Below are 19,177 nucleotides of genomic sequence, written 5' to 3' on the forward strand. Positions count from 1 at the left end.
TTACTTTTGCATTTAATTTTATTTATAACAAAAATTTTAATTATTCAACTTGATTATGCAGTGGATTCCAAAAGTTGGTACAACAACAATACCCGTATTTCAATGATACGCAAAAGGAACAATTTCAAAAAGAACAATTTAGAGATTGGTTCGAAAGAAGGGTATGGATTATATTTACATATGCACACATATTTACAAACTTCAGATAAATCATGTTTCTCACATATTGTTTTTAGGTACAAGATGATGAGTAGCTCAATATAAAATTCATAGACCTAATAAGAGGTCCTTTGAATAAAGTGGAGTCTTATAAAGCGTGCAACTGCAATGGTTATAAGTTTAATTGCGTAAATGCTAATGAGCTCACTTCACCAAATTCTGGTGTAACTGTCATAGGTGAGAAATTTATTTTTTCTTAATCTCAAAATTGTACTTTTTCTATAATATGCGTTTCCAAATTTAATACATTTGTAATTGTAGGGACTTCTTATGAAGAAAGTTATGGAAACTATTACGAGTGAATAGAAGAAATTTTAAAACTCTTATATCATAATGGAAAAAAAGTGATCGTCTTCAAATGTCATTGGTTTGATCATACAAAATATGTCAAAGTCGATAAATACCGGATGACAACAGTGGATGTCAAATCAAAACTAAACATCGAAGATGTGTTTGTGTTGGCAAGTCAAGCCCATCAAGTGTACTATGCACCAAATATTTTGAATGCAAAATCATCTTGGTACATAGTTCTAACAACAAAGAGACGGATAGTTGATGAAAGTGTGTCAACTCAAGAGAAAAAAAAATCAATGATGATGCTCTACAAAATGAAGTGTCACATGCTTCATCATCACACGTCGAAAAAGTTATTGTTCATGATCCCTCAAATTTCTTTATTGACTTGAGGATGTTTGAAAATGACTATTCGGTGGATTGCAATGAGGAAGAAGAAAATAAAAAATGTGAGGAAGACGAAGACGAAGACGAAAACAACAATGAGAATGAAGATGATGAATTAAGTGATAATGATGATTTAGTGTAATTTAACAATTTCTATGAAATGTGTACTAAAATGTGATCTAATAATCTAACTTCTTTATTTGGGTTTAATTAAATATTTGTTATTATTTATGTATGGTGGGATGATGTTTTTTTTGTTTTGCTAAACGAAAACATGGGATTGATACAGTAGGGCAGGGGAGGAGAGATGTTATGGTCACTTAAATTCAACCGTATTAAGTCACATAAAGTCCCGACTAAATTCGACCGTTTCTAATTAAAAATAGTCTCGGCTAATTTCAACCGTATGTAGTCAAAAACAGTCTCGGTTAAATTCAACTGCTGGCTGTCAATTACATGTTCGGTATATAAACAAACTTCCCTCATTTTTATTATTTTTATCGCCGCCTCATCTGAAGAAATGAGGGTTTCTGTAAAAATCAATCTTTGAAACACCGAATCCATGGTTCAGGAAGGCCCAAATCTGTTCATCAGACAAATAATATGTTCACAGGTTTCACTCGCTCTCTTTCTCTCTCTCCCCCTTAACTCTCTATTTTCTAGTCTCCAACTCTCTAAATCTATATGTAAACCCTAATTTTGGGGGTTTTGTAATTGGGGCTTCTCTGTAATTTACGAGGTTTTGGTTATATATTGATTTTCCTCTCCCTCTCTCCCCCCCCCTCTTTCCCTCTCTCTGTTAATTTGTCTTTGTCTCCGACTGTCTATACCTATATACTTAGTTTACTCTCCTTCTCAAACTCTCCTGTAAATATTTTTTCTTTATTTAGCCTTCTTTTGTAAACAAAGTTTGTCCCTTTCAGAACCCTAGGTATTCTTCCTTTTTTATCACCCAATTTTTTAATTTTGTAATTTTTGGGTTTTATGAATGGGTAATTTCACTTCTGAAATTCAGAATTGGCGAGATTGTACAGCTGTATAAAGTTTTATCTTCGGTTTTATAGGGTTTTATAGGGTTTGGTTGATGCTTGTAAAGGCTTGTTTGCTTTTTTCATTTTATGTTTAATAGTACAGCTGTTCGATTGTACTTCCTCTATCTGAATTTCAATAATTTCAATTTTAATGATTTTAATTCCTGATTGTTTTACAGGTGGTCTGGGCTAGTCTGAATTCATGGAAGGGTAAAGAAAACAAGGGTAAAGAAAGCAACGGTGATGAAGAAAGTTATGTGGAAGGGACTCACGAGGTTGGTGAAAGTAGCCGCAAGATTATATTTGAGAGGAAAAGGCGAAATTGTTCTGAAGGGGACTACTCCAGGTGTTTTACTTAGATTATATATGATAACTTGTTGCTTGTTTGTGGTTGATTTTTTAATTATCTTTTCAACAAAAAACTAATTTTAATTGCCCTTTTACTCCGTGTGTTGTGTACGATAGAAATTAACATATCATATGGGCTAGTTTTACAAGTTCGTTGTTTTTTTAAGTCTGAGATTTGATGGGGTGAATATGTATTTTGACTCCCGGTGGGGTGAATATGTATGAACAATATGAAGCTGTGTACTTTATTTTGTACTCGAAATTTTAAAAAAAAATTATCAAGCATATGCAACAATATTTAATTTTTTGAGCATCTACAAAGCTTCCGTCCAATATAAGAATTTATTCACAGCGTATTAGATGTTGGTGGAAGTTATATTGACATTAGCCTCTACAGACTACATGGGTGCTTTTCTTGTTTCCTCTGAAATTGGGTCCATCATGAAAAAGATGGCGTCATTGTCAATATGCTCTACACTTTGCACTTACATATAATATTTAATTATCAGGAGGTGTAATGCTTGAATTACTTGTAGATGTGTTTTATGTTAACAACTTTTGTTTAGGGTGATCAGATTTATGATTTGTAGTCTTATTTCAGTCTTAGTTGTAATATATTTTCATTATTTGCTACAGCTTCTTGGAAAATACACCCAAGAAGACTCTAGGGCACATTTTTCGCATGAAATTTGATGATGAGACTATCCGGACACGGGGAGCTTCACGTGAAGCTTTTTACAGCCCGTGTATCAAGAATTTTAAAGTAAGTAAACATAAATTTGTTCCCCGTTCCACCTCATACTATGCAAGTTACACGTGAGACTTACAGTTCTGTTTTTTTAATTTATTCTATGCAATTTGGTTTGGCAGGAGTATTATACCTATCCCTTTCCTTATGATAAGGAAGATGGGGACCAGGTTGTGAGATCCTATCTGCATAGAAATTTGAAGTCTTATCTTATTGCTGAGAGGGGCCGACTCGTGGAAAAAGTGAAACATCTATTGGAGGCTGGATATACTGAGAAAGACTTTAACATCAGGGATGAAGGATTGGAGCCCTACTACTACTCGCAGCACACATGGAATTCTGTGTGTGATTGTTGGGAGGCTGAAAAGTTTAAAAAGTTGTCCACTAATGGTCAGAATGCCCGAAGTAATGTTGAATTTGTATCTCGTAGGGGGGCCGAACCGTTTGAGCAGAGACGTCAAGTAGCATTCTTTCCTGTAAATAGATTAATTAATTTGCATTTTTATTTTCTATTTCCTCATACCTGTTTCGTGAAATTTTTTCATATGATAGGAAATAAATGAAAAACGAGCGGCTAAAGGAGAGTTTCCGATCTCTGAAGATGAATTTATGGGAATAGCGTATAATCCAACTCAACCAGCTGTGCAAGATCTACAAGTTGGTTAAATATATGGATCATTAGAATTTCCAGTGATAGAGCCATGACTATGTTCTTTTCTTTATTAAATAAAAATAGTATGGTACTGATATGTGTGGAAATTAGTTGCTTTTGATATAAAATTTGAAACTAGAGATAGAGACAGTAGAAAGGTAATTTATAAACTTTTCTTTTCTGATGTACCAAGTTGAGAACATATAGGTGGTCCATAATTTACTTGTATTCAGTTATTTATATTATATATTTATGTTATAAGATGGCTTTAATGTTTTCAAATCTTGCAAAAAAAATGAAAAAGGCGCGGATTGAATTGGCACCTGAGTTCGAGCTTATCGAAGAACCTTCATCCCCCCGTGCCCAAAGAGAATTTTATAAAAAAAAAAGATCACTGTGTTGGCTAATGCAAGATCGCCAAGGAAAGGGAAGATCAACCTTTATCCCCAAAACACTCTGGCTGAACTTCTGGGCCCACGGGATGCACTGCAAGTGACTAAGAAACAAAAAATGGGCAGATCCTAGTCTGTTGCTCAATCTGTTGCTGTACCTGATGAAATATACAAGATAATGTCGGAGATATTCGATGCTGTGTGGGAGATGGTTCTTTCTTTACCCACGCATGAGGTGAAGTAGTCTGCTCTTGCCGAGGAGGTGCGTAAATTAGCCTACGCTGCTCTTCTGGACCCAAGTCAGCAACAATTGCACAATTATTACATACGGGCAGCAAGTGGTTTGCTTGGTCCAATCTTGAAGAAGAATGACAAAATCATTGTTAAGGTAAAATTATTTTATTTTTTTAAATCATTAAGTTGATGATGGTTTGTGATTAGTGACACTTTGTGGTCTTAATTATTTTTCAATCACGTGTTTCAGAATTCCTTTTTTATGGGTATTTCCAGTTTGTTAAGATTAGGGTTTTATGTGTTTAATCTTTTGCTTGTGTATATTTAGACACACTCAACGAGTACCTTGATAATTATCACTAACACATGGATAATTTAGTTTATAAACAACACTACCTAATACTAATATAATTAATTATTTCTAGCTATATGTAAGTCTACCAGTTGGAGCTCTTTGGGGGATACCCTTTCTTCTCCGCTTTACAATTTTCACAACCGGAGGCGTCGTTCATAGATTCAAACCTTGTAGTACTCTGTTTTGGCTTTATTATGGGTTTGCGTTTGTCACACGTCTTGTTATCATAAGGTTTTGAAGCATAAATCACATAATTTTATTGCTCGACAAAATATATGAAATATAGAGTAGTTACATCTCTGTCTGTTGATGTGAGTGACATTTGTAACCAAAATTACATAATTTTATGTATTATATTGTCCTAAAATATTTGAAATTTATGGTTTGATATGTTTTAATAACTTTATTTGGATGAGGGGTGTTATTCGAATCAGTAAATATATTCATTTTCGTTAAGTTAAAATTATTTAAAATAAAATGAAATGAAATGTAATTTGTGGGAGTCAGTAAATGTTTGTATATTTCTTTTTCAATTTTCCTCATCAATTTCTGTCTTAGCAGTCTTCAGTGCTAAACTCTACATCAGCATGTCAGCCAAACCACAGTACTCTGTGGTTTTCCCTGTTTAAATGAGTTCTTTCAGTTTATTGAAATTCGTGATAGTATTTACAAAATATGTAATATGTTTAGAAAATATTATAGCACTTTGTGGTTTTCCCTGTTTAAATGATGAATGTTAATGCTGAATTTATGTTCCGGAAATCACGTGTTATTGTATTGAGTTTAATTTGGTGGTTCATTTTCCGAGCAAAAGAAAACTCTTTTTGATCAGTTGATTTGGAAAAAGCTGATCATTGTATTGGTTTGGTAATATCTTATCTTAGTATAGTGATTAGTTTTTACTGATGTTAGGTGATTGGGGATTAAGGGTGGAATTCTCTGAATAGACGCTCCTAATTTAATGACCACCTAATTTTTATATTAAACTAACTGTAATGGTTAATCGGTTGCTCGAGGTGGTAGTAGCTATCATGAAAAGTGTTTGTAACATGTGAATTATGAAAACTATAGAAATTATACTTGGTAAACACAATAAAAGGGTAGAATTGTTTAGTGGTAATGTGTGTTCAATGTGTGTGCGTGACTGTGTGTACGTGACTTTATGTGTGATTGGTGTGTGTTTAGGAGATGGCTAAATTTTTTAAAAAACAAGGTTGCTAATCTTGATGTGAGATATTGTAAAGTTTATGTGGGCTTTCGTTGGTCTGTTTACCATTTACAACGATAATGTGCAAGTTTATTATTTTTATCGTAAAAAGCATGGTTCACTGTTTGTTAAGTAACTGTAAATGTTGGTCAAGCAATTACAATGAAGATACTTCCATGTGCCTTGCTAATTTGTTCCAGGAAATAATTGCACATATTGCCTTTAGAAGTTATTGATAGGATAGCTAACATGTGGCCTGTTTGATGATTTTATTTACAAGATCTATTGTCTTAAATTGAAGCAGATAAAGTGGTATGCTAGTATGTGGTATTTTAGTTCCAATGATTTATTAAAGTTATCGTCTAATGCAACATCTGAATTTGAAAAGATTGGAATGAAATGGTCATATCAGTTGGAGTGTTAATGTTTTGATTAATGGATTCTTAATCTTTTTAATGTACTTGCATTTTTGTGTAGTTTATGCCGTGAATAGAATTATTATATGTGTTAATGCTGAATATTACTAATATGTGGAAGTTGTAGTTACTAACAAGTCAGGTATATTTACATAGGAAACTGTGATGGCTGAGCCGGGCGACAATGGAGATGAAGTACCAGGAGGAAATGAAGATGAAGATGAAGACCTTGATCCATGTTACTACCCATTGATGTAGGCTTTGGTATATTACCCGATAATATGGTAATATTTGCTCAGCTTTTCATGAACTGCAGAATGTTTTGGGTTTTAGAATATTCGCTCCTCTTTTATAAAGCTATGTAACTCTTTTGTTAAGTTCCCCGGGCATGTAACAAATGGTTATCAAACTTTCTAGTTGTTTAACTATGACGAAACTAGCTGGACATGAGTAAAACTAATGAGTTTATGGTTTTAAGCCAACAGTTTTAAATGTTTCTCTTTATTATTTTGTGATGTTTGGAACGAAAAATATCTGGCTTTTTCTTTAGAGGTGGTTTACAACATGATTTTTTTTTTCGGATTTTTGTTATGTTAATTTTGACCGAAACCAGTTCAATATAATTATTAATCAACAATAGTTGAAATTGTATATCTACTGGAAACAGTAGAAATTATTTTTTCACCGAAAGTGGTTGAATTTAATAAACAAGCATATGCAGTCGAAATAAGCATTTCAGGCGGGATTTTTAATTTTTCATGATTTTTTGTGCGGGATTTTTTAAAGTCAAATGAAAATTTAAAATTTAAAGCAAAATTTGGCAAATTTAAATTCGACCGAAAACAGTTGTATTTAACCAGTCGTATTTAGCCGGTTGTATTTAACCGGTGGTATTTAAGCGGTCGTATTTAGTATAAATACAACCGGTCTGCTAAATATTACTCGAGCATTTTTGACCGGCCAAAAAACTGGTCGAATTTAACTAAATACAATCGGTTTTTTCCGGTTGTATTTACCCATTTTTTTGTAGCAGACCTCAGCACCTAATTTGACGTAGAGGGTCACTACACGTTCCCCATGATATAGTAAGGTAATGGGGAAGAATAGATGTATAAAATCCTTGTTTGTATCAAAGAAGTTGATAGTGTGAGGGGCGCCTCACGCCTTCATGAGACATAAAATAACAGAGTGTTCTATCTTTAGGAGTTCTGAATTGAAATATTTATTTGTTTTATTAAAGTTTATTTAGTGTAGAAAAATAATTACCTGAATTTACTCCCAAAAAACTTTAAATGTAAACAACAATAACTCAATGAGGTCTCTAACATTAATCAATTTTCTTTTTTTTTTTAATTTACAGAGGACTTCACGCTTGATTAGCAACGTAGATATAATAAGATATTATTGATAAAACTTATTCTTTTATTTTGAAATTTTGATATAATCTAAAGATACATATGAAACGAGCTACATAATTGTTCTTCTCTTTAATAGAAACTTAAACATCTGCAACTCATTTTCATAAATTCTAGGTTATTAACGATTTACCATAGAGAAGGATCTTGACATTTTAAGATATCTTAAATGTAAATACGATGATTTATGGCCATATTTATAACTAATATATTGAAAGATTACAGAATCACAATGAGATAGCTACCCATTATCAAACATAATAGTTTGGGAATTTAGTGCTAAATTAGTTTACATTATTGCAATATATGAGTGTAGAATATTTTCTCAAATTGGAAAAGGTGTCGGAAATCCTGTTTCAAACAGATGGACATGATTTACGTATTACATACACAGATTGAAATTATTTTACTATTTCCTGAGCTTTTACAACCTTCCTACCACTACAATAGGAAATTGAAAATTTAAATGGAAACCCATTGAAGGGGAATGTTTTGTAATAGCAACAAACAAGCAACATAATAATATTTTATATTCGTTCACTCCAAATTGAATATTTGTCTTAGCTTACTAAATGTGTGACTACTTGGGTTGTTTAGGGCATTTTAACGATCAAAATATCTTATTTTTTGAGGGCTTGGCCAGTAAAAAAAACGGATTACGTGCCCCTAAACTAAGAGTTTTATGTTCATAAAATTCTATTACAACCTAATATAAATCAACAATTTATAGCTAATCAAATTATTCAATACTATTACTCAGTGACATATATTCTAGTATGCACATTAAACTTAAAATGAATTACTTTTTTTTTAATTAAGGAAAGAACTATTAATTTATTAATTTTTTAACTAATTAGGTAAAGTAAAAACTATTATACGAAAGAAAACAAACAGAAGAGCCTATAGGTTTATGGTGATGAATAAATATAATTGTAGAGCTATAATTTATTAAGTTCTAAGAAAAAATCAAAAAAAAAATTATTCATTCTAATTAAGTAATTCAACCACTTCGTGCAGGCACCTTATGGTCTTACGAATGAGAGGGGCAAACATAGCTTGAAAAGGTAGTGTACGTTAGTACTATTCAAAACACAAATCATGGCATCATATTCCCCCTCTCCTAAATTACTGCTTGGCAATTGGAGTCCCCTAGGTTCACATGTCAATTCTTTCTAATATGTACGTTGTGGTTTTCTGGTAAAATGCTAATGGCTGATGTTTAGGTAAGTTAAATCTTAGGTTACAATATTAAAAGATAGGGTTTTATTCAATTTTTTCCCTCTAGAACTATTTAAAATCATACATCTTATTTTAAAAGATTGCTTGGTCACGTGAATTTACCTTTAACTTGAGCATGTTTTGCTTTATATTTTTATATGTTTTAAGTGACTAGAATCCCTTGATACTCGACGTTTTTGTATTTTCGATCATTGTGATGTCTTTATCTTGGCTGATTTCAAGTTACAGGAGTATAAGAAAAAGAAGTTCATAGAAGCATATATGGATGAAGTTGTGAAGGGAGAGGATAATGAGAGCTGTTAGAAAATGGAAAGTTTGAGACTTGTTTTAGACATGTTCTTGATGCAATTTCCTGAAACTAATTATTGAGGTTGATCCTTGAAATGAGAACTTAAACTTTCATTTTGGGATCTAAGTCATTTTCTTAGTTTAGTCTATATAGAAATTGAGGTAAAGTTAGTAGTTTGTAATAGGTTGTGTGGGTGTATCCCACATTGATAAGGTAAACAAAGGTGAAGTGTTTTATATAGTACCATATACAAGAGTAGTCTACAATTAGTAAGCAATGTGGTTGTGTATGGTGTTATTGTATGCCACGCGTGCGCACACACATATGCACACCGCTGCCTCCTCGCCTCGACTCGACCTGGGTCCGGTCGAAGGGCGATTTGGGCGAATGTCTCGGCGTCTCGTGTACGCGAGGCGAATGTCTCGGCATCTCGTGTACGCGAGACAAATTTCTCGGCGTTTCGTGTACGCGAGGCGACCTGGGAGAGGAATTTTACTGCTTATTTAATTGAAATATATACACAGTCATTATATCTGTATAATAGAGAATATTAGTATTTGCTGATCGGAAATTAAAAACAATTTCTTGGAATAAATACTGATCAGTATTTGATGAGGCTGACAAATCTTGATGCCTGATTAGAATTTGTTGAGGCGGATAAATCCTGATGACTGGTCAGAATTTGTTGTCGTAAATACTGATGGGCTGGATCAGGATTTGCTTTGGTGAATACTGATGGGCTGACTTTTACATTTCCGATGCTGAGAAATATTCTTTAAATGCATAATAAGTCAGAATATTAATTTTAATTAATGAATATCTTCAGTTACGTTTTATGTTATATTATATGTAGAACTAAACATTTTGAAAAATATGTACTGAACAGAGAGACTTGTGAAACCCTAACTACTTCTTTCTATCTCTATCTTTTTTCCCCTCCATTATATGCAGATTATAACATAGTTTTTTGGGCAAACCGAGGTACGGGTCGCTGTTGAGCATTATGTGACTGTGGACGTATTGTTTTGTGTTGTTATATCCTAGAAGTGATATTATTTTAACTCAATATAGCATATGTGGGGCACAAGTCTCTTCAAGAACAGTCCAGGCTTCTCGAAGGCTAGGCAGCTCTTTCAGATTTCAGATTTGATAAAGCTTCTGTTAAAGCTAAGTGTTTTATTCTCTCTTTGTCAATTCAGTTACTGATCATATATTATTATTTATACCTTCGTGTTTTATTTCGTTACTTTGTTATTTGCCTGTTCTTCTTAATTCTGATTATATAATTGTCCCATTATTGCGTGTAATGTTTGATATTACCCAACAATTTTGAAGAGATTATTTGTTATATTGTGTAATTAACAAGATGGCTAACAAAAATAGTAATGTTCCTAAGACTACTTAAACTAGTTCTGGTTCTGGTGGTACGACTTCTAATGATTGGACCACGTATCGTTTTCCCTAGCCAATTGATCTATCGGGTATACCTGATAAATTCAGTGGTGGAGCTTCTTTTTCTTTTTTGCAGAAAAATATGAAGCTCTAGTTAACGGCTAAGGGTCTATGGCGAGTGGTGCTGTATGATCCTCCTATGTTGGATCAAGAGAAGGCTGAATATGTTAAGGCTTATGCTTTATGGGCTGAGAAAGATGGGGTGGCTAGGGTAACCATATTGGCAGCCTTGGAGAACACCTTGTTCAATTTCAAGGACTTAAGAAGTATTATGTGGCGAGGTTTCTTGATTTTAAGCCGGTGTATGAAAAATCCATGACTGAACAGATTCATGAGTTTGAGATGTTGGTTCATGCTTTGAGTGAGAATGTATGGTCTTGCCTAAGAAGTTTCGAGTTATGTTAGTGATTGAAAAGCTTCCTAAGTCTTGGAAGGAGTTTGCACTCTTCCTGAAGATACATAAAGGAGAGATCACATGGACTAATTTGATGTTGAACATCTCTATGCAGGAGTAATATAAGTCCAAACAAGGACATATGATGCATGCTGAATATGGGAGCTCGAAGTTGAATGTAGTGATTGTAAGACAGAAAAGAAAGGTAATCACTAAGAAAGCTAACACTAAACCTAATAAGAACAAGGCTAAGAAATCAAAGATAAATAAACCATGGTGGTCTTGTGGAAAGGTTGGCCATTCGAGTAATGACTGTGCTAGTAACAAATCTAAGAAACATGGAGTGGTAGCTCAAGCAAATACTGTGCTTGGACTTGGTACCACGAGTGGGAATGTAGCTAACATGGTTGTTGGTGAGGTTGTTTCCTCTGGAACCGATGACTGATATGTTACTTACAACCCTGTACTATTTTCCACTTATCTCTCACATGAGTGGTTGATAGATATTGGAGCTAATGTGTATATTTATGCTGATATTAGTTTATTTGTATCTTATCAACAGAGGCATGGAGTGACAGTGATGACGGGGAATGCTAGTATTGCACAAGTACTTGTGATAAGAAATGTGGACCTGAAGTTATGAACAGATTCTATATCTCACTAGACTGCATCATGTTACCTCTATTCATAGAAATATAACAAGTGGAAATTTTTTAGTTAAGAAGGGTTTCAACTTTCTTTGAAATGTAATAAAGTAGTGATTACTCACACTGGTATATTTTTTGGCATGGGTTACTTGTATGATGGTTTGTTTTTGATAAATGTTGAACCCATTTTGGCTGATTTTATTAGTGATAGTGTTGCACCTTCTATTAATTGTGTTGAATCATCTGATTTGTTGCACCTAAGACTTGGTCATTTAATTTTGGTGATCTAAAGAATATGATGAATTTAGAGTTAATACCAAAGCATACCATTGATAAGAAATCTAAGTGTAAAGTATGTATTACTGCTAAACAAACACGGAAACCTTTTCATGATGTTGTTAGAGATTCGAACTTGTTAGATTTAGTACACTCAGACATATGTAAATTTGGTGTTTTGTTGATTAAGTATCACTTTAGATATTTCATTATCTTTATAGATGACTGTAGTAGATATTATTATGTTTATTCACTTAAACATAAGGATGAAGCACTAGATAAATTCATTATGCTTAAAAATGAAGTTGAAACATAAACGGGGAAAATACTTAAATTTTTGAGGTCTGAAAGAAGTGGGGAGTATATGAGTACCTTATTTAATGAATTTTGCGCCAAAATGGTATAGTGCAACTTTCTTTGAGAAAGTGTTCTATATGAAGACCATTATAACTTTGGGTAATTATGGGGATGATCCCACTCATACATCGAGTTCAATTCCTGATCATGTGAAAAAGATGACAAATGTGGGGGCTATTCCTGGTAGTAGCTCTATACCTAACAAAGTAGAGGAACCTAGAACGAATAAGCGTGCAAAGGTAGTCAAGGACTTCGGAAGTGATTTTATCACTAACAAAGTCGAGGATGCACTACAAGAAACAGGGCAAAAGACATCACCCCTTTAACAACGGTTCGAAATGCCTTCGATGTTAATAGTACTGATAACATCGGTCGAGTTTTAAATGATGTTAAAGCCGTTTTAGATATCGGTTTTATTTTTAGGCGCTGTCTAATCTTTATTAAAAAAATAAAAAAATGGGTACATCACTTTACTTATGAACCGTTGTCTTATCTCTACTTATTAAAAATAAAAAATGTGCGGCTAGTATATAGATATTGTTCGAGTATCCAAGAAATATACCTTCGTTTGATTTAGGATCAAACTTCGTAAGGTACTATTTTGAATTTAATATGAAGCACTTGCTTCTGAATACTTGAAAGTAGCTTAGTTTCGGAGTTTTGCCAAAATATAACTCGTAAGGAGTCTTTTGTTTTATAGGTCGTAGCAAAACCAGATTAAGAATATGGCAAGCGGTTGATATAGCCTCGGCCCAAAAATATTTAGGTCGATGAAATTCATTTAGCATTGTGCTAGCCATTTCTTGAAGTGTTTTATTTTTCCGTTCAACTACTCCATTGGATTGAGGAGTGTATGGAGCGGAAAAATTTTGTGTGATGCCATGTTCATCACAAAAGTCGGTGAAACTTGAATTCTCAAATTCTTTACCATGATAAGTCCTTATATAGACTATGGTTTTATTTTGTTGATTTTGAATCCTTTTACATAAGGATGAGAAGGATTCAAAAGCATTACTTTTGGCTTTGAGAAATTCAGTCCATGTGAATCGTGAATAATCATCCACAACTACCAACATATATGAGCAACCTCCGAGACTTTGTATTGGAATCGGACCAATAAGATCCATATGTAGTAGCTCGAGAGGTCTCGAGGTAGATACCATAAACTTTACTTTATGAGAAGCTCGAATTTGTTTACCAACTTCGCAAGCTTCACAAGTATGATCTTTATGATAGTTTAGTTTTGGTATACCTCGGACATGGTCTTTAGTTGATATATTCTTAATCAACTTCATATTGACATGTCCTAATCTTCGATACCATAGCCATGGATCATCATTTATAGTGATTAGGCACACATTTACTTGCTTGCTTATGTCACATGTATAAACATTTGTATTTCTTTTAATCATTGTCAAATAATTGACTGATGGAGAGAAGATTATACCTTAACCCGGTGACCAATTGAACGTCGGAAATTTTAACTTTCCCATTTCCGATATCTCCGATGCCGACAATGTTTCCTTTACTACTATCACCAAATGTTACGCTCCCGACGGTAACTTTTTTAATGTTGTTCAAGAGTGACTTATTACCAGTCATATATCTTGAACATCCACTATCAAGGTACCATATGTCTTGTTTCATGGCAAGACAAACCTATATACATGATTAGCTAAATTTATAGGTACCTCTTTTTCTTGAGGGTCCCGGGGTTAGTACATCATATATAACATTTGATTTATAAAAGAATCTAGGCATGGTGTAATTATCATTAGGCATATAAATATTTCTAAATGCGTACGGCCTAGTTCGAGGTTGATAATACTTAGAGCTATCATGAAATCTTGATGGAGCATGATAAACGTTATATCTATTATTAGCATGGTAAGTAGAATAAGCATTTCTACTAAGAGGTTCTTGTCTTCTAAATGCATTACCATTTACATGATATTGTGTGTTTCTATTTTGAACCATAGTTGGTTGATGAGACCATTGTTGCCTTGGATTCTTATATTCCATATTTTTATGAGGCATACGTTTATCATCTTTCTTGTATGATTCCTTGCGAATCCATACATGCTTCCCCTTAACTTCACCATTCTTGAATTTGCAATATTGAATGGTATGTCCCATTTTATTGCAATAAGAACATTTATAAGATGGTGATTCAGGTGAAGTCTTTATTGGTGATACAAATCTCCGAGTATTTCCTTTAGGAGAAGAATTCTTATTATATCCCAAACCTTCATGATTATATGAGATTTTTGTATGCACCATTTGATCCAACATCTTATTGCCTTTTGTAAATCTTTGAATGACTTCTTCAAGTTTTTCATTTTCTTTCTTTAAGGCATCAATCTTGTTGTTAAGGATTCTTTCTTGATCCTTAATTTGAGCTATGAGTTTATAATTTTCTTCTTTTAGCCTTAGAGCTTCACCTTTAAGCGTATTGGTTTCTAATAGCTCATTTTCTTTATCAAGATTGTTTTTATAAGATGTTTATATATCTTAAACATTTGATTCATTTAGAATCTTTAAGTTCAATAGATCAACGTGAAGTTTACAAATACTATCATTCTGTTGTATCTTTTCACGTTCCATCTCTTCATCTTTGAGAACTAATGATATATTATGTGTTTCAAGGTTGATTATATTTTCTTGAAGTTTATTTACTTTAACCTTGATGAGATGGTTTTGATCTTTTAGAGATGTAATCTCTTTTTCATCTTGGACTCTTGAGTTCCTCATCCGAGTATACTCTTTATTTTGAGTATGATGTATTTCTTCTATTTTCATTTTCTCGGACCATAATAAGTGAAGCATTTGATCAACATCTTTGTATTTACTTTTATATTCTACCACAAGTCCAATTAAATCATGCTTATTCATGTCCATAAGTGATAAATTTGATTCATCCAATAATGATTTAATTGAGACGTAGTTAGATGTTACCTCTTTACTTGTAGAGGAGATTTCCCTATATGTAGTTTCTTCTCCGAGAGCCATCAAGCATAGATTCACCAGTTCTTCACTAGCTTCCGGAGCTTCTTCATCTTCACTTAGATCCCAACCATTTTCGGCCACGAGACTTCGTCCCTTTGGAAGTTTAGGACATTCTCTTTTATAATGACCGAGTTATTTACACTCGAAACACACATCTTGTGTTTCTTCCGGAGATGGATCTTTAGGTTTTGGTGGAGAGTAAACCGCATAGTTTGTGGAAGCATTGGAATTACTACATATATTTATATTTTGATTGCCTTTGCCTTTATTGTAGCTCGTTGACAGATAATTACTCTTATAGTTGGAAGAATAATTTTGAGAGTAATTTGGCCTTCCGTTAGAGTTAAAAACTCTTTGTTGATTATTTGATTTTAGGAAGCCTTTTCCGTATCTTTGAGCTTTGCTTTGAAGCACACGATGAAGTTGTCTCGTGAGTAGAGCAATTTCACTCTCATCGAGATTTTGGAGTTCCTCGTTTAACTCCTCGTCATTTTCATCTTCATCAATTAATATGGGTTTTAGAGCCATATTTTTCTCTTTTTCGTAAGCACGAAGATTTCTGAATAGGTTATCAATCTTATAGTCATTTAAGTTGTGCATCTCTTTTATAGTAGTGACTTTAACCTTCCAACTAGGAGGTAGAGATTTGAGCACTCTTTTTTTTCATTTTGAGTAGAATTCTTTTCCAGTTGAGATAATTCATCGATAATACGAGTAAATATTGTTTCCATATCGATGATATTTTCTCCTTCTTGGAGTTTAAATTTCTCGTATTCTTGGATCTATGTATCCATCCGAGAATCTTTTATATCAGTGGTTCCTTCATAGGTTACCACTAATTTGTTCCATATTTCTTGTGCCGAGTTGCAATTATTTACTCTTTTATATTCTTTTTCTGCAAGTGCACTTGTGAGAACCATTTCCGCCTTTACGGCTATATTTATTGTGGCTTCTTCCTCTAAGTTGTATTCACTAACCTTCTTTTCAACAATGATGTCATTGATAGTTTTGGTAGGAATGCGAACACCGTCTTCGATAGCCATCAAATAGAGGAGGTTGTGAGCTAGATAGACCTTCACCACATCCAACGGGATTAATATACGCCATTCCAGATCACATTTTGTTGTGTCTGTAAATCTGCAAATCACTTAACAAACACGTTAAAAAGCACCATTCTGATACCAATTGTTAGGTCCCGTAAAAGGGCTATTTTAAGCTAGAAGGGGGGTTAAATAGCTTAATTACCAATTTAAATATTGTTGTGGCATTTTAAAAATATTTTATCCCTTTTTAAAACTTTACCGAGTGGTTTTGCAGTTTATACGTGTGGAAGATAAAGTGCAAGGAAAGAAAATACCACACGGTGATTTTATCCTGGTTCAGGATGGCGCAACCTCTAATAGATTCGCTCACCCCTAATCCAGTCCCCGAGCTCCTCTCCCGGACTCGGGAACATATTCTATCCGGGTTTATTTATAGGAGTTGAGTGGATTGAATGGTTGAAATTTGAGAAGAAAAAAGATATTGGAACATCAATTTGGAAGATGGAGTGTATCACATGGATTGATGACATGACAAGTAGGGTATGTTTCTTTGCAAGTGGGAAGGAAGCACAATCTAGTATTCATTCAAATCTCAGCTGATATATAAATATTAAATATATATTTTCCTTTTCTTTTAATCATTGTTTAATCACTTTAATGATGGATCAAACATCATTAATTATGACTACCTTAAAAACTCCTAAATAAATACCATAAAAAATATGATAAATATTTAAATAATATAAAATGATGTCCTTAAAGTTTTGGTCAACTTTAGGCAATCGTAACTAGGTCAAACGTGGTCAACTATGGGACCAACTGCCTCCATTTTTGTGCCCGGACAAACATTCTCTAAATGCTACAATATTTTTACCATACTTATAAAATACCATTTAAATGATCCATACCAAATTTCAAGTCATTCTAGAATGTGGAAGTATTTTATCTAAAAATGAAACAGTTATGTCAGCCTTTCTTCCGATTAAAAATATCGTTGGTCTTGAAATGAAGGAGATGGATCTTTTGACCAAAGTTTTTACTTTTATAAATATTTAAAATATATTTCTTAATCTATAAAATATATTTGGATGGTAGAAAATATGTTTGAGTATTTTTGAACAATTTTCTCCGAGAAATGCTGAATTTACGAAACGAGAGAAAATTACTGTAAGTATACAGGAATTAGTTGCAGAACTGGATATTAATATTCCAATCATGAATATTATTAATATTTGAATAAAAACTCTTTTGATATATGTAGAGATATATTTTAGAGTGAAGAGTTAAATATTTTTGATATAGCACAAGACCTCTAAAGAATATTTCCGATATATTCCTTATTCGAGCTTGCTGCCATATTCCTGTTGCAACACGGATCTAAGAAATATCATATCTTGATATTTCTTCTTTGATCATATTTCCTTTAGAGATACATTCCATAAAGATATATTTTTGATATTTTGCAAAAATGGAATATCTCTTTTATTTGTTTAAAAGACATGATTTTGCTAGTTTGACTTTTTGACTCTGATTTGGATCAATTAAATTCATGTCCTAATGGAGAGTATCTACGTGTTCTTAATTTTATGTTTAATCGTACAAATACCAAAATAAATAATATATCGAAGATATCCTTTCACAGCCCTTTCAGAAGTAACATCATTAGTGGCAAGATTTGTTTTTTTACTAGTATGAAGCTTTCCGATTTTTCATTTTTTAAAGTTTGACTTTGGAGATTTTATTGTGTTGATATTTCTAGTGAAAAGAATGGGAGTTTGCAGAGTGAAAAGAAGCAAAAGGAGAATAGATAGATGGTGAGGAAATGGGGAAAAGAATGAATCATGGAGGTGACGATAATATTGAGTTTTAAAGCTGCGTTATACTTTATTATTGGTTGTTTTAACTTTTAACTCGAACACTGAGTTGCTCACTCTAGTTGACGTTGGATTCTACATTTTAAGACGACAATATTATCATGCCACTAGCCAACTTAGTTGCATGTTTATATATATATTAAAATTCAAAGGCACAATCTATATATTCAATAATTTGATTGTTAAGACGAATGAGATAGTCTCTTTTGTAAATGGGACGGTCCTTTTCACGAATGAGACAGACTGTGAGACAGTCTCAATTAATATACAGAATATAAATTACTAAAAGATAAAATACAGTAATAAAGAAATTAAACAATGCAGAATACCAAGAGTTTTCGCTTGCTTGGCTATACTATCCGAGCTCTCAAATAGGCATCAGGATCTCTATTGGCTTACGAGCTTGAATCTAACCATACTTGCTAGCTAAAATAACATGGGTAAATAGTAAGAAGTTAGCCAAATTCTCATCAAGAGATTTAATGAGACAAAAATTAACAATATAACAAGTCATAATTCAAAGATGGGTAGATGGCATAATTATTCAAGTCAAAAATATATTTAAATCAAATCATTGCTCAAAATCATTTTATGACGCTACGGATTACAGTCGCTGATCAGTCGCGAAGTAATCTTGAACCTCGTCGGGTTCTAACAATTTTGATTGAGATCCCTAAGCATCTTTTAAGCCTAATATAACAAATATAAAAGGGACTTGCGTCTTAGCACAATCCACTAATCTCAAGAAAATATTCATTCATTTCAAAATCTCATTTAAGTAATTATCTTTGTAAAATTGATGTCATTAGGTGATTTTTCAAAGATTCTAAGCAAGGATATGAATTATTCCATTTTCAAGGGATACTAGGCAATAGAATAACAATCAAAAGTCAAAGGATTAG

The 19,177-nt window shown here is 33.1% G+C and overlaps 1 protein-coding gene across 2 annotated transcripts; it reads left to right on the top strand.

Annotated features, from left to right (window-relative positions):
- The first annotated feature begins 1,368 nt into the window (after positions 1 to 1,368).
- On the top strand, positions 1,369 to 6,788 carry LOC141668000 (uncharacterized). 2 transcript variants are annotated; one of them, XM_074474664.1, is made up of 7 exons: positions 1,369 to 1,513; positions 2,111 to 2,277; positions 2,916 to 3,042; positions 3,150 to 3,503; positions 3,580 to 3,684; positions 3,984 to 4,459; positions 6,440 to 6,788. In XM_074474664.1, exons 1-6 carry the CDS (start codon positions 1,463 to 1,465, stop codon positions 4,173 to 4,175), a joined length of 996 nt encoding a protein of 331 aa, XP_074330765.1. In that variant the 5' UTR covers positions 1,369 to 1,462; the 3' UTR covers positions 4,176 to 4,459; positions 6,440 to 6,788. The 2 variants fall into 2 exon arrangements, with proteins under 2 accessions (XP_074330765.1, XP_074330766.1); XM_074474665.1 differs by having other exon boundaries at positions 3,150 to 3,488.
- Positions 6,789 to 19,177: the final 12,389 nt, after the last annotated feature.

The sequence above is a fragment of the Apium graveolens genome, chromosome 6 (genome assembly GCF_009905375.1).
Source record: "Apium graveolens cultivar Ventura chromosome 6, ASM990537v1, whole genome shotgun sequence".
Classification (NCBI taxonomy): Eukaryota; Viridiplantae; Streptophyta; class Magnoliopsida; order Apiales; family Apiaceae; genus Apium; species Apium graveolens.